At 36.6% G+C, this 21,816-nt stretch overlaps 1 protein-coding gene across 1 annotated transcript in view; it reads right to left on the bottom strand.

The window, feature by feature from the left end:
* Positions 1-21,816, bottom strand: part of LOC138988187 (glutamate receptor ionotropic, delta-2-like) — a 268,819-nt gene that overhangs the window by 188,341 nt on the left and 58,662 nt on the right. Inside the window, exon 3 of the mRNA XM_070371885.1 lies at positions 15,370-15,682. Coding sequence (XP_070227986.1) covers positions 15,370-15,682 — 313 coding nt within the window. The remainder of the gene's footprint in view (positions 1-15,369; positions 15,683-21,816) is intronic.

Below are 21,816 nucleotides of genomic sequence, written 5' to 3' on the forward strand. Positions count from 1 at the left end.
TTCCCTACTTTCTTCAATTTAAGTCTGAATTTGGCAATAAGGAGTTCATGATCTGAGCCATAGTCAGCTTCTGGTCTTGTTTTTGCTGACTATATAGAGCTTCTCCATGTTTGGCTGCAAAAATGTAATCAATCTGATTTCAATATTGACCATCTGGTGATGTCCATGTGTAGAGCTGTCTTTTGTGTTGTTGGAAGAGGGTGTTTGCTATGACCACTGCATTCTCTTAGCAAAACTCTGTTAGCCTTTGACCTAGTTCATTTTGTACTCGAAGGCCAAATTTGCATGTTACTCCAGAGAATACTTTTGCATTCCAGTCCCCTATAATGTAGAGGACATCTTTTTCAGATGTTAGTTCTAGAAGGTCTACAATTTTTATAGTTTAGCCCCCAAAAGTTTATTTAGTCTTTTTTAGCCCAAAAAACTGCATTTATAACCTGGAAGCAACCTGAATAAAAACTTTATTAACTTTTTTTTCTTTGGCGATATTATTCTATAGTTTATTACAAATACACATGGTAACTGTGTTTTTACATAGGACAAAACGTTGCTGTAGCTTTTTAGGTTTAGTTGAATGACAAAAAGTTATTATGAATTTGTTATTGTATGATTTTACTATAAGTATTTTCATTAGCTGGACTACCTTTTTAATACATTTCCTTATGATTAATTACAATATGTTTATTTGAAATACTGTTTATTTTCTGTGTGGTAATAATGAATATCTAGAGCATTAAACAATGTGGCTGATTTCATCTCTTGCTGTGAGTGGCAAAAACAGTGAGAAAATAATAATTACAATGTTGAGTGCTTATTTTATGTCTTTCATACAGTTTTAAGTGTCTTATATATATAAACTCTTAATTTTTCAAACACCTGATGTAGTAGGTAATTTTATTTGCAGAACTAAGGCTCCTAGTGGGCCAAGAAAGCTGTCCAATGGCACACAGCTCGTAAATGGAGAGATGGAGGATTTAAAACTGAACTGTCTTTTAGTGCGACACAAAGATATGAAAAGAGTAGATTTAAGTAGATACTTGTATTATACAACCATACAATCTCATAACTGAAAAATTTTTTAAAAATAATCTGACACTTTCTTTTATAGATCAAGAAACAAAGATCAAGTGAATTAATGGGCCAATTCATTTTTTCCATTGTCACTAGATGAAAAGAAGATCAGTTCCTAGTCTGTGTCCCTCTCTTTAATAGGTCATGACTTGGGATGAATTTGACCTAATTGTAATACACCAAATAGCAGCACATCTTCACTTCGCCTACGTTGTGACTTGTGCTTTCCTCAGTGTGATGATGACTTTAAGATGCAGTTGTGTATTTGCTACTTTGTTTTTCTCATAGATTTAAAGCTCCATGAAGACAGACATGCTGTCCTATTCACTCTCGTGACTAGATAAATAATTCTTATTTTAATGTCCAAGGAGATGTTTTCTAGAGAATGAAGAATTTTATTTTTAATTTATTATTTTTTAAGATTAGAGTATAATTGCTTTCCAAAGTTGTATTAGTTTCTGCTGTACATGGATCAGCCCTATGTATACATGTATCCCCGCCCTCTTCAGCCTTGATCCCACCCCCTCTATCCCACCCTTCCAGGTCATCACAGAACACTGAGCTGAGCTCCCTGTGCTGTACAGCTGCTTCCCACCAGCTATCTATTTTACACATGGTAGCGTGTATATGTCAATGCTTACTTTCAATAGGTCCCATCCACTTCTTCCCTCTGTGTCTACAAGTTCATTCTCTATGTCTGAAGCTCTATCCTTGTTCTGCAAATAGTTTCATCATCACCATTTTTCTAGATTCCATACGTATACATTAATATAGTTTGTTTTTTTGAGAATCAATACTTTTAAATGGTAAAGGCAGCAGATACACCTTTCAGAAATGTTAAAGCAGAGTTTAAACCATGGATATCATTATTAACTGCTAGAAAAAAACTGAAGCTGACGGAACTGAAGTTTTCTGTACAGCTGTTCCAAATGGAGTGATAAGAGTCTGAGAGACAGAGCTGTAAATATAAAGAGACTCTATAAAGTTTGGTCACCCACAAATCAAAGAGCAATTTTGCATTTCCACAGTGTAGAAGTGTGGATCATGCACTGATATTTTGTTACATCTTGATTCAAGAAAAGCAACTGCCATCAAGAAATGTAGTTTACAAATAAGAAACACTAATAGTTCAGTTCAGTTCAGTCCCTCATTGTGTCCGACTCCTTTGTGACCCCATGAATTGCAGTGTGTCAGGCCTCCCTGTCCATCACCAACTCCTGGAGTTCACTCAGAGTCATGTACATCGAGTCAGTGATGCCATCCAGCCATCTCATCCTCTGTTGTCCCCTTCTCCTCCTGCCCCCAATCCCTCCCAGCATCAGAGTCCTTTCCAATGAGTCAACTCTTCACATGAGGTGGCCAAAGTATTGGAGTTTCAGCTTTAGCATCAGTCCTTCCAATGAACACCCAGGACTGATCTTTAGAATGGACTGGTTGGATCTCCTTGCAGTCCAAGGGACTCTCAAGAGTCTTCTCCAACACCACAGTTCAAAAGCATCAATTCTTCGGGGCTCAGCTTTCTTCACAGTCCAACTCTCACATCCATACATGACCACTGGAAAAACCATAACCTTGACTAGATGGACCTTCGTTGGCAAAGTAATGTCTCTGCTTTTTAATGTGCTGTCTAGATTGGTCATAACTTTTCTTCCAAGGAGTAAGCGTCTTTTAATTTCATGGCTGCAATCACCATCTGCAGTGATTTTGGAACCCCCCCAAATAAAGTCTGACATTGTTTCCACTGTTTCCCCATCTATTTCCTATGAAGTGATGGGACCAGATGCCATGATCTTAGTTTTCTGAACGTTGAGCTTTAAGCCAACTTTTTCACTCTCCTCTTTCACTTTCATCAAGAGGCTTTTTAGTTCCTCTTCACTTTCTGCCATAAGGGTGGTGTCATCTGCATATCTGAGGTTATTGATATTTCTCCTGGCAATCCTGATTCCGGCTTGTGCTTCTTCCAGTTCAGCGTTTCTCATGATTTACTCTGCATATAAGTCAAATAAGCAGGGTGACAATATACAGCCTTGACGTACTCCTTTTCCTATTTAGAACCAGTCTGTTGTTCCATGTCCAATTCTAACTGTTGCTTCCTGACCTGCATATAGGTTTCTCAAGAGGCAGGTCAGGTGGTCTGGTATTCCCATCTCTTTCAGGATTTTCGACACTTTTTGTGATCCACACATTCAGAGACTTTGGCATAGTCAATAAAGCAGATGTAGATGTTTTCTGGAACTCTCTTGCTTTTTCAGTAATTCATCGGATGTTGGCAATTTGATCTCTGGTTCCTCTGCCTTTTATAAAACCATTATATGATGTGAATTTTCACTTTATATTATGCATTGGAATTTCTCTGCCTTATAATAGTGAAGAGGTATAGTACAGGCTGTGCCACATTTAAGGGTATTTAACAAAAGTATCACAGAACGTTATTACTCATCAGTTGTGCAAACTGGAGACAGGAGTTCTAAATTTAGCATTATATGTGTTATAGTTGTGTTCTAAGTATGCATCTCAGAGATAGGGTAAGTGGTAAAAGTCTTATTTTTCAAAATATAATTTTTTTTAAAAGCTATGGTAAGATTTCCATACTTTTAGAAATGTGATCATCATAATTAAATTTCTAACTACATATTCACAGGTGAAGAGGAAAATGGACTCAGTTCAAACAAAAATTGAATTTCCAAATTTACATTCTAAACTGATGGTCTTTATTATCACATGATCCAACCAGTCCATTCTGAAGGAGATCAGCCCTGGGATTTCTTTGGAAGGAATGATGCTAAAGCTGAAACTCCAGTACTTTGGCCACCTCATGCGAAGAGCTGACTCATTGGAAAAGACTCTGATGCTGGGAGGGATTGGGGGCAGGAGGAGAAGGGGACGACAGAGGATGAGATGGCTGGATGGCATCACTGACTCGATGGACGTGAGTCTGGGTGAACTCCGGGAGTTGGTGATGGACAGGAATACCTGGCGTGCTGCGATTCATGGGGTCGCAAAGCGTCGGACACGACTGAGCAACTGAACTGAACTGAACAGACTGAATCCTTTGATACAAACACTTCAACTTTAATCAATCTCAAATCATCTTTGGAAGAAATTTATCTTTGGAGATGTCTTTGCCTATTTTGGGATTCCCAGGTGTAGCAGTGGTAAAGAATCCACCTACGATGCAGGAGAAGATGCAGGCTCAATCCCTAAGTCAGGAAGATCTCCTGGAAGAGGGCATGGCGACCCATACCAGTATTCTTGCCTAGAAAAATCCCATGGACAGAGGAGCCTGGTGGGTCGCAATCCATGAGGCCACAAAGAGTCAGACACAACTGAAGTGACTGAGCAGTAGCAGCAGTCTCTTATTTTATTTTTCTCTTGGTCATCTTTGTTTATTTCCCTTTCAGTTTTACTGAAATATAATTGACTCAGCACTGTGTAAGTTTATGGTGTAAAGCATATTGATTTGTCTTCTATATATCATGACATGATTGCCACAATAAGTTTAGTGAATAGCCATCAGTTTTTATAGATAAATTTTTTTTTAAAATTTCCTTGTGATGAGAACTCTTAGAATTTCTACCCTTAACTTTCATATACAATATTCAGCAGTGTTAATTATATTTATCATGTTGTACATAATGAACCTAGTACTTACTTATACCGTAACTAGAAATTTGTACTTTTTAGCTACTTTTATCCGATTCCTTCTCCCTCAATTCCCTCACCTCCCATCTCTAGTAATCACAATCTGATCTCTTTTTCTATGAGTTTGCTTGTTTGTTTTGAACTACAACACTATGTTAGTTCCTGGTGAACAGTGATTTGATATTTCTATTTGATATTTCTATACATTTCAAAACGATCACCACACGTGATTACGTGTACTTACGTCTAATTACCACCTATCACCATACAGAAACAGTACATTATTATTGATTATATTCTTCTCACTGTACATTTTGTCCCTAATCTTAAGCTGAAGGGTATTGTATGGTACTGTAAGAACACCAGGTACTACAAAGATGCCAGTACATTTTAAAGAATCTATGACACATGCTTTTTATCATTTAAATATGGATTTAAAAATATATAGTTTCTTACAGCATTTTAGGAAAGAAGAAAAACCAACTCAGAACATCTTGAAATCACCCTTCAATTATTTTAAATGTCTCTTAGAAACAACTCCTTTGTTGTTTTAAATACTAAAATACTTTTAATTACAGTAGGTGATAAATAGTTCAGAATAGTCAAGAAAATACTGTTCACACTAGTTCTTTTTTTTATAAGCAAAAATCTGATTTGTGCTTCATGTTTCTTAATTACTTGTAACTCTTCAAAAGCCTAGTTCAGCAAGAGCAAGAATTTTCTGGCTTAAATCATAAAGAGATAGTATTAAAATAAATGAAACCCAGGCAATATTGCATGCATCGAGTTCATGGAATAATTGCTTAGGGATTGACTGGGAATGTAAACAAACTGGTGGGTCACATCTTAGAGTCATGACATTGTTTTCTGGTCACTTACATTATTCATATCCCACACCCATAATGATAGACTTTAAACAATTTCTGAAAGTATCAAAGTTCACCTTTTCCTTTAGTGTTGGAGAATTCTGGTTATAAAAGGAAAGAATATAAGTGTCTTGTCATGTTTTAAGTTGGCATGGGGAAATTCTCAAGCAGATGTGACAGCACTCAGAGGACTTGGCGCTCCCTTCGTTAAGGACTGCCAATCATAATTAGCAACAACAAAGATGTTGTTTGAACCTAAATAAAAATTACAGAGAGCCTTTTTGAGTTAATATCTGTAAGAAGAGAATATAGAAAAGAACTTGTCTCTGTAGCCTAGCTAATCTGTCACTGGGAATTACTCTCATTTTCTCTGTGTTCATTAGGGTCAGTAAACAACAGAGCCAGCCAATATCATTTTTGTTATAGTCAAATTGAATGTGAAATATCAGATAACATTACAAAGGGATGCCTTTAGCTACTGCATTTCATGGCTTGAATCCTTTGGGGTTTTCTGACTAGGAGACTGGCAAATTTTGTATATCTGATAATCTACACCATTAAATTGGATGTCTTTTGGAGTTATTCTCCTATTCTAAGTTTTAAAGAGATGCTTTCTCATCAATAATCTTTTCTGTTGCCTAATTTGATAGAGAAGAATGTCTGACTCTTCTTTTTGTGGAAATGAAAACGTTGTGATTCTCTGTAACACTGATCCATCCGGCAGTGGGAAGAGCTCTTTATTTTCTTCCAAAAATTGTCCTGGGATCTCAAAGTCAGTGGGTTGCCTTTCATGTTAACTCTTGTGCAGCAGCCACCACGTTATCTTCTATCATTACTAAAGGTCCTCTTTCTCTTCATCACTAGCATCTGCAGAACTATTTAATCCTTAAGAAAACTACCAAAGGGATTTTCCTTCTTTACTCCTTTCAATAATTCTGTCTGCTCCTCTTATCAGAAGTGGTTTGTGCTGTGCTAAGTCACTTCAGTCATGTCTGATCTTTGCAACGCTATGGACTGTAGCCTGCCAGGCTCCTCTGTCCATGGGGTTCTTCAGACAAGAATACTGGAATGGGTTGCCATTTTCTTTCTTCAGGGGGATCTGCCTGACTCAAGGGTCAAACCCTCATTCTTGCATCTTCTGCATTGGCAGGCAGGTTCTTTATTACTAGCACCATCAAAGGTGGTTTATTTGGTCCCAATTTGACTATGGCCCACTTAAATGATGTTGAACATTCCTGCAAGGACTGTGTCTTTCTTATGATCATATTCAAAATATCTAGGCTGGGAATGCCATACACTATACCCAAGGAATATTTATAAAGTCAGTTAATATAGTTATTCCTTGTTTTCTTTTGCTCTTCATGCTCCTGACACATAGCTAGTATAGTAAATGCTTGCTGGTATGTGGTGCAGTGATAAAGAATCCTCCTGCCAAGCCAGGAGACATAGGTTCAATCACTGGGTTGGGAAGATCCCGTGGAGAAGGAAATGGCAATCCACTCCAGTACTCTTGCCTCAAAAATTTCATGGACAGTCCACGGGGTCACAAAGACTTAGGAAATAAACATATGTGATAGTCTCAAACGTTTACATGATTATACATATTTATAGTTCAAAGAACAAGATAAAACTCTCTGAAGTAAACTCTGAAATTTCCATTTGCAAGTAAACAGCAAATGAATTACAGATATCCACGTGTGTGAATAAGTCATAGAGGCCCTTCGTGGCCAGGATGATATGAGTCACTGACCATAAACTAAATATCAGGGATCTTCAAAAATCAAGCCTCAGTTTTTTTTAGGTATGTTGATTGCACAGTCATGAAGATAAGGGAGGATATAAAATGGCAACAAAACCTGCATAAAATTGGTCTCTCATTCATGCATTAAACTACCTAATTCACAAGCTCTAATGTTCTAGCCAAACAGATGTACTAAGTTTATCTCTATAATGGACCATACTGCTTTTGCACAGTTGGATTCCCTGAGCTGTTTTTCTGGAACGGTTTGAAGTTACAGATTTTTAAAAAACAATCAGGATTAGTAAACAACTCACATATATTTAACATTTTTATGCTTTTAGCCATCCCTGAACTTTTTTCAAACATCTCTATGATAATACTGAAATGCCTCTTTATTCCTACTCAATCTGGTCTAGTGGCTCAATAAAGACCATAATTATGAAATAATAGCTGTTCAGTTCAGTTCAGTCGCTTAGTTGTGTCTGACTCTTTGCCACCCCATGAATCGCAGCACGCCAGGCCTCCCTGTCCATCACCAACTCCCGGAGTTCACTCAGACTCACGTCCATCGAGTCAGTGATGCCATCCAGCCATCTCATCCTCTGTTGTCCCCTTCTCCTCCTGCCCCCAATCCCTCCCAGCATCAGAGTCTTTTCCAATGAGTCAGCTCTTCGCATGAGGTGGCCAAAGTACTGGAGTTTCAGCTTTAGCATCATTCCTTCCAAAGAAATCCCAGGGCTGATCTCCTTTAGAATGGACTGGTTGGATCTCCTTGCAGTCCAAGGGACTCTCAAGAGTCTTCTCCAATACCACAGTTCAAAAGCATCAATTCTTCAGTGCTCAGCCTTCTTCACATTCCAATTCTCACATCCATATGTGACCACAGGAAAAACCATAGCCTTGACTAGACGAACCTTTGTTGGCAAAGTAATGTCTCTGCTTTTGAATACTTCTCCTTAAAAGACTATATTTTTATTAGAAATTATCACTAATTTCAACTTTACTGCCTGTGCATGGATACTGTCATAAATTGATTCTATTTTTCATAGGGTTTTTTAAAACTGTCCTTAATTTATTTTTAATCAAAATGTAAAGGTGCTCTCAGTATCTTTTAATGAGTTCACCTTTTCATTGTTAGCAAGTGGAAGAATAGCAGCATTTAAAAGATGAAGTAGTTAATCTTATGCAATTCAGCATGATTCATCATTATGAATTTGTATAAATGTATAATCAACCTACAAGCTGTACAACTTATTTAAGGGAGCAGTTGAGATAGAAAAGTGCTTAACATATTTATAACTTTTGATATCTGCAGCTTGTTTACAGAACTAGAAAAGAATTTAAACCATATGGATACTTTTCTTTATCTTTTTCTTTTGAGTATTCTCCAAAACTTGAAGAAATTGGACCACCTGGAGAAAAGAATTCAGAAAGCCTATAAGCTTGTCAGCATTCTCAAAAATAAGGCTTCAACCAATGGGAGACTTTATAAATTTCTCATCTTAGCTATTTAAGAAAATACACTAGGGGAGACATTCTGGATACTTCTCTATTTGGTTTAAATGAGTTTAATGTCATTGGGCAACAGAATGTACTCTAATAAACACAGTATTGCAGTTAACTCTACACTTGATTTAGTTAAGTATTTGCTGTGCTCAGTTGTGCCTGACTTTTTGTGATCCCATGGACTGCAGCCTGTCAGGCTCCTCTATCCAAGGGGATTCTCCAGGCAAGAATACTGGAGTGGGTTGCCATGGCTTCCTCCAGGGGAGTTAAGTATTTAAAACTTATTAGTTTATATAATTGATCACTATGCATTTATCAAACACCTAATATGTCGCAAAGAGTTGGGCATGACTGAATGACTTATGCTTTCTCTTTATTCATGTACAAGACATGGAATTAGGTAAAGGGGCTTTAAAGATAAATAGGACATTGTCTTGTGTTCAAAGGACTCAGGTGAAGACAAATTAAAAAAAGGCAATTACACTACAGTTGATAAGTACTATGATAAATATATCTGACAAAGCATGGAAGACGGTCCTTAATCCCAGCAAAGACTTCTTGAAAAAAGTGAGATCAGAAGAAGAATTAGAAGATGCACAAGAATTTGCCATGTGAAAGCAGAAAGTGGGAGTAGAGATTAAGAAATTGGTAATAAAGGCATTTCAGGAATTGAGAAGCATAAAGGCAGAGACATGACACAGTCTTATGTTCAAGAGAAAAATACAGTTTGGAGAAACTGGACAATTAGAGATGAGCCATAAGTGACAGAAAATGAGAATCAAGACTGGACAAGGGTCAGATGATGGAATACTGTTCATGCTCTAAATTACTTTTAAACTGTGGGCATTGGGGAGCCAAGGAAATATTTAAAGAATGGAAATTATGTGGTTAGCTTTCCATGACAGTGATAATTTGGGTATACATGAAAGTATGTGGACCACGTAATTACAGGAAATAAATTTGGAAAAGGAAGAGGTATTATGAGATTCCTGTAGTTCCTATAAAAAAATGAGATAGGCCTAATCGAGGTAACAATCTAGGATTTATCTCTCTAGGTGAGAAGAGATTTCCACTCCTAGAAATAAATTGGTAAATTTTGAAGGACTTGATAATAGGTAAATATAAGGAATAGAAAGAAGAAGAAATCAAAATGGTTTTCAAAGTTTCTAACCTGTTTAAGTCATTAATGCATAGGCTGGAATAGAGAATATGAGAGGCTATAAAGGTTTAAAGTACAAAATAAATTCAGTTATTTACATATTGAAATTTATGGAATCTCTGATATATCCTGAGAGTCTAGTGACAGTATACAAAACTAAAATTTAAGGATGGATGATGTAGATTTGGGAAACATCTGCATTTTGGTAGTAATTGAAACCATGCCCAGAAAAACTGGCTAGAATGCGAAGAAGTGAGATTCATTGCATTTAGCTTTACCACCTGTTTCTAGTCAATGCTCATATTTATCAAATCCTACTTATCTATCCTCACTTATTGACAATTTTGACACATGGTTTATTTTATTTTTCTCTAATCTAAGTCAACCATCATTAGAGATGGTTCATCTAATCCTCTAGACTCTCAGTTGATCAAGTTTGAGGTCCTTCACCACTTCTCCAGTCCAGTTCAGTCGTTTAAATGTGTCTGACTTTTTGCAACCCCGTGGACTGCAGCATGCTAGGCTTCCCTGATCATCACCAACTCCCACAGCTGTTCAAACTGATGTCCATTGAATCAGTCATGCCATCCAACCATCTCATCCTCTGTCATCCCCTTCTTCTCCTGCCTTCCATCTTTCCCAGTATCAGGGTCTTTTTCAATGAGTCAGTTCTTCGTATCAGGTGGCCAAAGTATTGCAGTTTCAACTTCAGCATCAGTCCTTCTAATGAATATTCAGGACTGATGTCCTTGAGGATTGACTAGTTTGATTTCCTTGTACTCCAAGGGCCTCTCAAGTCTTCTCCATCACCACAATTCAAAAGCATCAATTCTTTGGTGCTCAGCTTTCTTTATGGTTCAACTTTCTCATCCAAACATGATTACCAGAAAAACCATAGCCTTGACTAGATAGACCTTTGTCAGCAGAGTAATGTATCTGCTTTTTAGTATGCTGCCTAGGTTGGTCACAGTTTTTCTTCCAAGGAGCATGCGTATTTTAATTTCATGGGTGCAGTTCACCATTTGCAGTGACTCTGGAGCCCAAGATTTTAAAATCTGTCACTGTTTCCATTGTTTCTCCATCTATTTGCCATGAAGTGATGGGACCAGATGCATGATCTTTGTTTTTTGAATGTTGAGCTTTAAACTAGCTTTTCACTCTCTTCTTTCATTTTCATCAAGAGGCTCTTCAGTTTCTCTTTGCTTTCTGCCTTAAGGGTGGTCTCATCTGCATATCTGAGGTTTTTGGTATTTCTCCCTGAAGTCTTGATTCCACTTGTGCTTCATCCATCTGGTATTTCAAATGATGTACTCTGCATATAAGTTAAAAAAACCAGGGTGACAATATACAGCATTGACATACTCCTTTCCCAATTTGGAACCAGTCCATTGTTTCATGTCCGGTTCTAACTTTTGCCTCTTTACCTGCATACAGATTTCTCAAGAAGCAGGTCAGGTGGTCTGGTATTCCCATCTCTTTCAGAATTTTCCACAGTTTATTGTGATCCACACAGTAAAAGGCTTTGGTGTAGTCAATAAAGTGGAAGTAGATGTTTTTCTGGAACTCTCTTGCTTTTTTGATGATCCAACAAATGTTGACAATTTGATCTCTGGTTTCTCTGCCTTTTCTAAATCCAGCTTGAACATCTGGAAGTTCTCAGTTCACATATTGTTGAAGCCTAGCTTGGAGAATTTTGAGCATTACTTTGCTAGCATGTAAGATGAGTACAATTGTGAGGTAGATTGAACATTCTTTGGCATTGCCTTTCTTTGGCATTGGAAATGTAAACTGACCTTTCCTGTCCTGTGGCTGCTGAGTTTTCCAAATTTGCTTGCATATTGAGTGTAGCACTTTCACAGCAACATCTTTTAAGATTTAAATAGCTCAGCTGGAATTCCATCACCTCCGATAGCTTTGTTAGTAGTGATGCTTCCTAAGGCCCACTTGACTTCGCAAGCCAGGAGGTCTGGCGCTAGGTGAGTAACCACACCTTTGTGGTTATCTGGGTCATTAAGATCTTTTTGTATACTACCTCTTCAGGAATCCACATCTACAGGTCCCATTTGGTAAATGCAAACTTTGAACTCTCACACCACTGTTTCCACTATTGTTCTTTGGCCTCATTGAAAACTGTACTCTCTCCCACTACTACTCTATTACCCTCTGGTCTTATTCACTATTGGACTCATCATTGGTCCTTCTATTTTTTTATTTCTCCATGTATGCTAATATCTATGATTTCAACCACAGTCTTGGTAATAATTTAAAGTAATTTGCCTTGTTACCCTTTTTTTCATGTGCCTAACTATTCATGGTTGAGCCTAAGTTTTTGTTTTTTATTTAGTAAACACTTATGTGATACTTGTGTGAGTTATTGCATCTAAGGAGTTCACATTTTTTAACCATTTTAATTGTCATTCCAAAGCAATGAGGTGGCACATACAGAGTGTTTCCTGCAAGAGAAGCTCACACCAGCATACAAATTTGTAATCCCCAAGCTGGACTACAAAATTCTTCTGTTTCATTGACTCTTTTCTCTGTTTTGAGGATGTTCTCTATGGAGAAATCAACCATCACGCTGTGAGAAAGCCAAATTATCCTATAGAGAAAAGCCACAGAGGGAAACAGCTCTCAGCAAGCATTAACTATCAGACATGTGAGTAGAATGAACAAGCCTTCAGATGAGTTTAGCTTGCAAACTTTGGGCTGTCTAGCGGGAGTTTGGAGATTATTGAGCAAAGACAACCCACCTTCACCATGTTTTGTCTGGATCTGTGATGCACAAAATTGATAGGTTTTAAAGTAATTTATTACACAGCTATAGTCACTGGAACACTACCTATAAAAAGGTTATCACTAAATCCAATGAAAGCCTTTCAAGTATTAATTTTACTCAATTCATTGAAATGTTTAACTCTGTCAACCAAATCTTCCATGTTCAAAAATTATCTTTACTTTGTGTGTGTACAACTAGATGGTATACGTGGTACTTGCTTCTTTCTTGTCATTCTTTATAATTTACCACTGAAATCTCCTCTACCCATTCATTTCCACAGGGCTCTGTCCTAGGCCCTTTCTGGGCAGTGGTCCTCAGTCAGGCGTATGCAGTTAAGAACAACTACTCTGTATGATATGATTCACTTTCTTGGCTTCAATTATCTCCTATGCCAATATCGCCTCAATATATATCCAATATATAATCCAGCCCAGACGCCTTTTTTGTGTTTCTGACAAATATTATCAAACCACTAACAAGCATTAGAAATATACCCCTGGATATTTTACAGATACCACAACTCAAAGGTACCAAAATGCATGTCTTACCTTCCCTATCACACCTGCTCTCCCTAATTTTTTTCCCCCCAGAAATGATATCATCATCCAATACACACAACTTCCCAATCCAGAAACTTAGCATAAAATTTCACCTCCTTTCTGTCCTTCAGTAGCAATCCCCATACCACTGTATAATTTATCATGTTCTATTAATTCCAATTCATCAATACCATTCTCTTTATTCCCAATGCCATCTTTTCTTTGTGCAAGACACGGTGCCTCTTTACTTAGTTATCATAATACTCAGATAATTTTTCTCCCTTTCCACATTGTTCTTTTTCAATTTCCTCCATTTGATAATCAGAATATTTCTATAGTTAAAATTTAAACATGTATTTTCCTGTTTAATGCCTTTAAATTGCTGATAATTTCCCTGAAGATCAAATTCAAATCCCTGCTATTAACAAATATATCTTCAGCCTTATCTTTATCGGTTACACCCTGCAATGTTTACTGCACTTTCCTTCTCACTTCTTGGTCTTCAATTCTGTCCTACCATCTATGTGTCCTTCCCCCATCCTCTTCTTCAATAAGCCCTTTGCATAGTTAATTCTGTCTGTTCATACAGTATTAACTCAAAAAGCCTTCTTTGCCACATCAAGATATATGCAGCCTCCCTACCTCTATGATCTCATAACAGACTGTGCTGATCTCTACCACATGTGGGTTTTACATGTTTGTGTCCCAAAGGACTTGTAGATCAATGATGGCAAAGACTCTTTTGTTCACAACTGTATACTCAGTGCCTAGCAAAGTTCTATTAAATAAAAGGTGTGGATTAAATATCTACTACATGGACTTTCTAGGTGGCGCTAGTGGTAAAGAATCTGCCTGCCAATGCAGGAGATACAAGAGATGCAGGTTCAATCCCTGGTATGGAAAATCCCCTGGAGAAGGAAATGGCAACCCTCTCTAGTATTCATGCCTGAGACATCCCATGGAGAGAGAAGTTCGGTGGGTTATATGTAGTCCATGTGGTCGGAAAGAGTTGTACATTACTGAGCATGCACGGATGCAAATATCTACTAGATTAGTGATTATTTAATGGACCAAAACTTCCTGTGATAAATATATGAAGATACAGAAAGGTAGTGGGGAAAAGCATGTTTAAGGGATAGATTTTAAGTAAGAAAGTAGAGATTAAAAGTCTAGGCAAAACTTATGATTGGTCAAATGAGATAGAAAGGATGAAATTTAATGGAAGATCCAATAGCAAGTATATTCAAAAAATAAGATGCTATTGAGAGTTGTATTAATAAATATTAAGGCAAAAGCATCATGTGTCTCCACTGTGACACCTATGTCTCTTCTTCAATACATATGATGCATCTGCAAGAAACTAATAATGCCCTAAGTATTTTATTATTTCATTTTCTATGATGGCAGTAGTCTCAAATAAGGGATTTAATAAGTATTCTTCTATTCTGAAACAGAGTCAAGTAATTATGTAGGCAAGTTTAAAGAGTAGGCAGATTGACTATCGAACAACACAGCAAAGACATTCTGTAGAATACAATGAAATTTCAGTTAAACAACTGGTAAAGATTATGTATTAAAGTGAAAGATATAGCATAAAATTTCTTATTGGAATCTTGAGGGCTTTTCACTGCCAATAAATATTTTTAATACATGAAATGATGTCTCTCAACAAAGAGCAAGTCTAAAAATCTCTTACATATGTAAATAATTAAGCAATATCTGCTCTGGTAGTAAGTATTTTCATCCAGTAAGACTATTTCTCAGAATTTCAGTTTGGGAAAATCTCATCTTGAGTTTCTTGTGAACCTGACATCTGACATTTATCTTTGGCTTTGTTGATGAACTTGAATTTACATCAAAAGATACTGTACCTTTTTTTTTTTTTTTTGCTGGAAATCTGGTGTTTGAGGTCCACTAGGGAAGAGTAGAATATGTTCTTTTCTGAGTGTTACTCTAAAGACCTTTTAGAACATTTATTGATGTCAAGATACAGAACCTTCCTAACTGAATTCATGGCATATGAAACAACACACTTCTTTTTTATACTATACCATATTTTTTATCCTTACCTTGTTGTACAAAGGATCCATACACAAACCACATGGAGTTGTAGAGAGTAGTAGAAGTCATTGATCCCATTTGTAATCGTGGAGGATTAAGCCAATTCAAGAGGTAGACCAGTAGACCCACTAGAAGGACTGTGCCAGCAATGCAAGCCCATAGTGAGAGATCAAATGGTGCAAGACAAGCAAACATATCCACTGTCTTTTCAGCCCTTCGAAGTAGGACTCCCACTGAGTAGTCCATGTAACGTGTTGTAAAGTCCACCACATTCTCACGGTCTGGGGTGATGGTTAAAGCAGAAATTCCTATGTCAGCTCTCTGAGAAATGGAAAGAGAAAGGAACATGTTAACAGTGTGAAAAACAACTTTATTTGTGGCACTGTAGCTTGTCTTGAGGGAAAAAAATAGACGCCTCAGGCAACATCTTAAGCCTTTTTATAAAAACTGAAAAGCACAGCAGAGACTTCTTAGAGAATAGCCATATGTGAATTTTGCATTTCCTACTGCAAATCTTAGCTCAGGAGAGTTAGACAAATTACCTTATTCATATTATCAGTGCCTGTGAAATCAGGGAAGAATATTTCAGACACAGGTAACTCCTGAAGGAAACTGTCTTTTTTCCTTGGGTAACTTTATCAAAGCCATCATTAACACAATAGCAAAGATAAAATTTATTCTAAACAATTCTTCCTGAGAAAATATTTCCAAGAAATTCAATATATTATTACCAAGTAAATTATTAGGTTATTAAAGACATTCAACATGGCATTTCACCCTTGGTTTAGACTTCTCTGCATCAAAGTTTATATTATTAGGTTCTATATACATTAGAGTTTATTAGAGCTTTCATGGCACGAAGCTATAGCATCATACACCAGAAATTTCTACCATAATTTTATTTTTTAAACCTCAGAAACATTTTAGTAAACAATTAGATTAAGGAGACAAATACTCTTCTTGGAGCAATAACCATTCTTCTCAGAGTGTGCCTTAAATGCTCAGTATTTAGTAATCAAAATCATAGCATATGCTATTTGGCTTATATAATAAGGCACATAGAATTGCAGTAAAAGCACAGAACTAATGACTTCACATTTAAATTCTATGATGTAAAAAATATTTAAATATCTAAACTATGCATGTTGTTTGAAATAATGATCTATAGCTGTGACTAAACTTGCAGAAAGCTTCTTTCAGACAAACACAAACAATAGTAAATTGTTGAATATTTTCACTGTTCTTTTTTTGTTATTGTTTAATGAAAGAATATAGAAATTGGTTTTAATGCTTTCAGAAGAAAAAAGACATGAAAAGTAACATGCCTAGTGGAATGCTAAATCAACTCAGATACATCTAGCTTCTGAAGTAATAACAGCTACAAAGATACTCTACCTAAAGTTAAGCCGTGTGTGTGTTTGTATGTGTGTGTGTGTATCAGCTCATTCATATATTTTGATGCTGCTGCTCCTACTGCTGCTGCTAAGTCGCTTCAGTTGTGTCCGACTCTGTGCGATCCCATAGACAGCAGCCCACCAGGCTCCCCCATCTCTGGGATTCTCCAAGCAAGAATACTGGAGTGAGTTGCCATTTCCTTCTCCAATGCATGAAAGTGAAAAGTGAAAGTGAAGTCACTCAGTCATGTCAGACTCTCAGCAACCCCATGGACTGCAGCCCACCAGGCTCCTCCATCCATGGGATTTTCCAGGCAAGAGTCCTGGAGTGGGGTGCCATTGCCTTCTCTGATATTTTGATGCTAGGCCCTGTGATAAGTATTAGAATAGCTTCTCTCATTTAATCCTTACAATGAGTTATGAATTACATGTTTTCTTACCCATTCCACAGATGAAGAAACTAAAACTTCAAGAATTTAAGTAACTTATTTCAGTCCTCACACTCACGAAGTTTTCAGAAGCCAAATATTAAAGCTATGTTTTTCTTACTCCAAAGCCTGTGCTTATAATCATTTTACCATACTGCAAGAAATCACTCATTTGCCAAATGGCTCATATTGTAGGTAATTAGGATAACTAGTTTTAGGAAAATTTTTACTTTAAAAGAGTTTGAAATTTGCTTTTCTTAATTTTACTATTTACACTGCAACAAGGCTATATTATCATAAGTACTATGAATTTAGGCTTATTAACTGAGAAGTATTAAACTTAGTAACACTATGTGGAAATGAATTTTCAGAGAAATAGTTATTGCTTTCAAGCTCATGTATTTATTTTGCATTGTTCAGTTACTAGGAATCGGGTTTCTTTTCGGAAAGAAATGTAACCTGGATCCTTAGCACTTTAGTCCAATTTTTTCTGAGCTTCAGTTTACCTATTTGTGAAATAAATATAACTGTCTTTAGTATGACTATTGTGAGCTGACTCACTTATCCCAACCTCAGTGGTGAATAAGTAACTCCTCAAGATTCAATTAAATTCTCAGAAAACACATTTCCTTTTTCAGGATATTAAAGTACTGTGGATCAGTAATTTACGAATTGATGCACTAGGGACCCAAAGCACTTTATGAGTCAAAGTAAAAAATTTCCATCTAAGGAGGAATTTGCTGAAAACATATTGATTAAATATTTGTAAATGTTCACAAATATTTTGATAATAAATAACTAAATGTTTTACATTTAATTATTATGAATCAGAATAATTACTCTACTGATTTTTAATAATAGATACTTGCACATATCACACAGTAAATTTCTGTAATGTAATAAAAATATCTAGGGGACATTGTGTTGTGTTTGTTATTTTTTCTTTTGGAGAAGTGAACTGATTATTTTGCATGTGCTAAAATATTTATTAAAAATAATAATTGCCTTTCCTGTTTCTATGAAGAACTTCCTAAATTCTAGTCTACTGTCAAACACTTGGTTATTCTGTGCTCAAGGAGAAATTCCCAGTCACCCTGTGGAGAGGATATTAGAATCATAAAATGGGCTTTTTAAACTGTGCAAATGCATTTACAAACACAACACATACCCAACAACACACAGATTTTTCTGTCTCTGGGATTTGTATACAACTTCCTGAGGAAGTGCCTGACTCCAGACTTGTGAATCAGTAATACAGCAGACCATTGTGTTTGTTATTAGTATGTGATATTCTTTACTTCTAATAAAGAAGCTGTACTGTAGCAGAAGAAAAAGCAAGAAGCACTGACTCAGAAAGATGTTCCTAAAACTTCTTGAAAAGGTCCAAGTAACCAACAATGCTCAAACAACCATGCCTTTCTTTCTTTCCTTCCCTCTTTGTCTATTATTTGTCTTTGTATTTATGTATCTATGCATGTACGTATGTATGTGTATTTCAACTCACTTGTTCAGTTTCTACAATGACTTCTCCCATCTTTAGCCTCATAAAATATTTAATTTTCTCAGTCCCTCTAACTCTCAGAAGATGACCTCCGCTGCTCTTTTACAGAGGACACAGAAGATGCTGAATTAAAATTCATACTTATTTCTATTTCTCAATCTCTATCCCACATCCAGTCTATTTGACTCAAATTTATTTGCTATGGAGAAACTGTCCTCCTATCTACAGCCAACCCTCTATCAATAAACTTAACAACCATTCCCTTCCATTTCAGTTGCTTAAACATCCATTTATTGGCAATTTCACGTTGCTGATCCTCTGTACTTGGGCCCTTTTCTTATTTGAGATCCTCTGCCTTGGCAAGCCCATTCATATCCATTACCCCCATTGATCCCCATCTACACACATGATTTACAAATTTATACTTCTAGATTTAGAGCTGAGCTCTGGAGTCTGGAATAATTTATGTAATTACATAATTGATATTACTATTAGATGTCTCCAAAACACTTTGAATTTAATGCGGCCAAGACCACAACAGAGATATTCAACTCAGATCAGTCCTCTTCCGATGTTTCCTGCTTCAGTGGATATCTTTTCACCTAAGTCTTAAATCTTGGCAGTCTTTCTGTTGAGCAATCTCATCCTGTTCCCTACCACAGTTTAAAAGCTTTCTGTGGATTTGTACCGCTTATAAGAAAAGAGATTAAAATCTTTAACAAAGTCTATACATCTTTGGATAGACTATCCTCCACCTATCACAACATATTCCTACTGAACCATTTTTCTTTCCAGCACTTCTTTGTGATGCATGATCTTCTTACATGCTGATTACACTGTCTGAATTAATTCTCCTGAAACTTCAAGTGAACTCTTCTTCATATTCATAAACCAGCTCAATTATCACTTCCACAGGGGAGCTATTCATGGGCTGTTTTGACTGGAATAATAATTTTGTTCTTTACACTATCAGGAGTATTCCTCATTTACCTAGCAGTTATACCAGTTGTAATTTTACCCATATTTGTATGATTTTTGACCAATGAAATTTTCTATTAGACCAAAAGCCCTGTGAAGGGAGGGACTGTCATTTTAACAAAAAAAATTGGCATATTCTTGTATCCACCTGACCTGCCTCTTGAGAAACCTGTATGCAGGTCAGGAAGCAACAGTTAGAACCGAACATGGAACAACAAACTGGTTCCAAATAGGAAAAGGAGTACGTCAAGGCTGTATATTGTTACCCAGCTTATTTAACTTATATGCAGAGTACATCATGAGAAAGGCTGGGCTGGAAGAAGCACAAGCTGGAATCAAGATTGCTGGGAGAAATATCAATAACCTCAGATATGCAGATGACACCACCCTTATGGTAGAAAGTGAAAAGGAACTAAAAAGCCTCTTGATGAAAGTAAAAGAGGAGAGTGAAAAAGTTGGCTTAAAGCTCAACATTCAGAAAACTAAGATCATGGTATCTGGTCCCATCACTTCATGGCAAATAGGTGAGAAAACAGTGGAACAGTGTCAGACTTTATTTTTTTGAGCTCCAAAATCACTGCAGATGTTGATTGCAACCATGAAATTAAAAGATGCTTACTCCTTGGAAGGAAAGTTATGACCAACCTAGATATTATGACCAACCTAGCATATTAAAAAGCAGAGATATTACTTTGCCAACAAAGGTCCATCTAGTCAAGGCTATGGTTTTTCCATTGGTCATGTATGGATGTGGGAGTTGGACTGTGAAGAAAGCTGAGCACTGAAGAATTGATGCTTTTGAACTGTGGTGTTGGAGAAGACTCTTGAGAGTCCCATGGACTGCAAGGAGAGCCAACCAGTCCATCCTAAAGAAAATCAGTCCTAAATATTCATTGGAAGGGCTGATGCTGAAGCTGAAACTCCAATACTTTGGCCACCTGATGTGAAGAGTTGACCTGATGCTGGGAAGGATTGGGGCAGGAGGAGAAGGGGATGACAGAGGATGAGATGGCTGGATGGCATCACCAACTCAATGCACTTGAGTTGGTGATGGACAGGGAGGCCTGGTGTGCTGTGATTCATGGGGTCGCAAAGAGTCAGACGCAACTGAGTGACTGAACTGAACAGTATCCAGCACACTTATTTGAAATAGATTCATCATCAATAAGCTCTTCCTTCATATATGAAGGAAGGTGTAACATTTACTAGATATTTTAACCAGTTCTTATAAGTTTTCTATTTCTCAGCATAACTGACAAAGAGGGGATGTTACAGAATAAAAATAAAATGGTAATATAAGAATACTGTTTGATAGAAGTGATAGATTTATATCTTAATTATTTCAATAATTAAAATCAGGTTCCTGCTTTATCAATATACTTATGTTTATGTTATTTACCATTAGCTAAGGTAGAGTCAACTAGGGCAGGTTCAATATATTACAAACTATTATTATATGTCAAGTATTTAATGTAAAAGTGCTTATTTGAATTTTGATAAGATCTAGCACTAAAACTATTGTAGAATATAAATATTTTTCAACTGTTTTAATTACACAGTTGTAGCATTTACCTTGACAGGAAATAGAAGATTTACATTATTCTAGTCATATAAAGAGATGGATGGATAATACAATGAAAGTGAAGTAAAAGAGTTAGTTGCTCAGTCATGTCTGACTCTTTGCGACCACATGAACTGTAGCCTGCCAGGCTTCTCTGTCCATGGAATTCTCCAGGCAATAAAACTGGAGTGGGTAGTCATTTCCTTCTCCAAGGGATCTTCCCAACCCAGGGATGGAACCCAGGTCTCCCACATTGCAGGCAGATTCTTTACTGTCTGAGCCACCTACAAAGCCCTGGATAATACAATGGGACGTGCCTAATAGCCATAGGCTCACTGACTTTCAGAAACTTACACACAAAGTATTGAAATACATTTACTCTAAATTTAATTTGAAATAAATGAGCACATCCAACAAATAGTCATGTAGTTTATGCTTGAACATAATGCTAAGGACATTATACTACTAATACCAATAGCTATACATTTATGTAATGTTTACTATATATCTAGTGCCATGTTTCATGCTCCACATACATTATATTATTTAATATTCTAACAAGCCCAATTATGAAGATGAAAAATTTACATTTG

This window comes from Bos mutus, chromosome 6 (genome assembly GCF_027580195.1).
Source record: "Bos mutus isolate GX-2022 chromosome 6, NWIPB_WYAK_1.1, whole genome shotgun sequence".
In the NCBI taxonomy this organism is placed as follows: Eukaryota; Metazoa; Chordata; class Mammalia; order Artiodactyla; family Bovidae; genus Bos; species Bos mutus.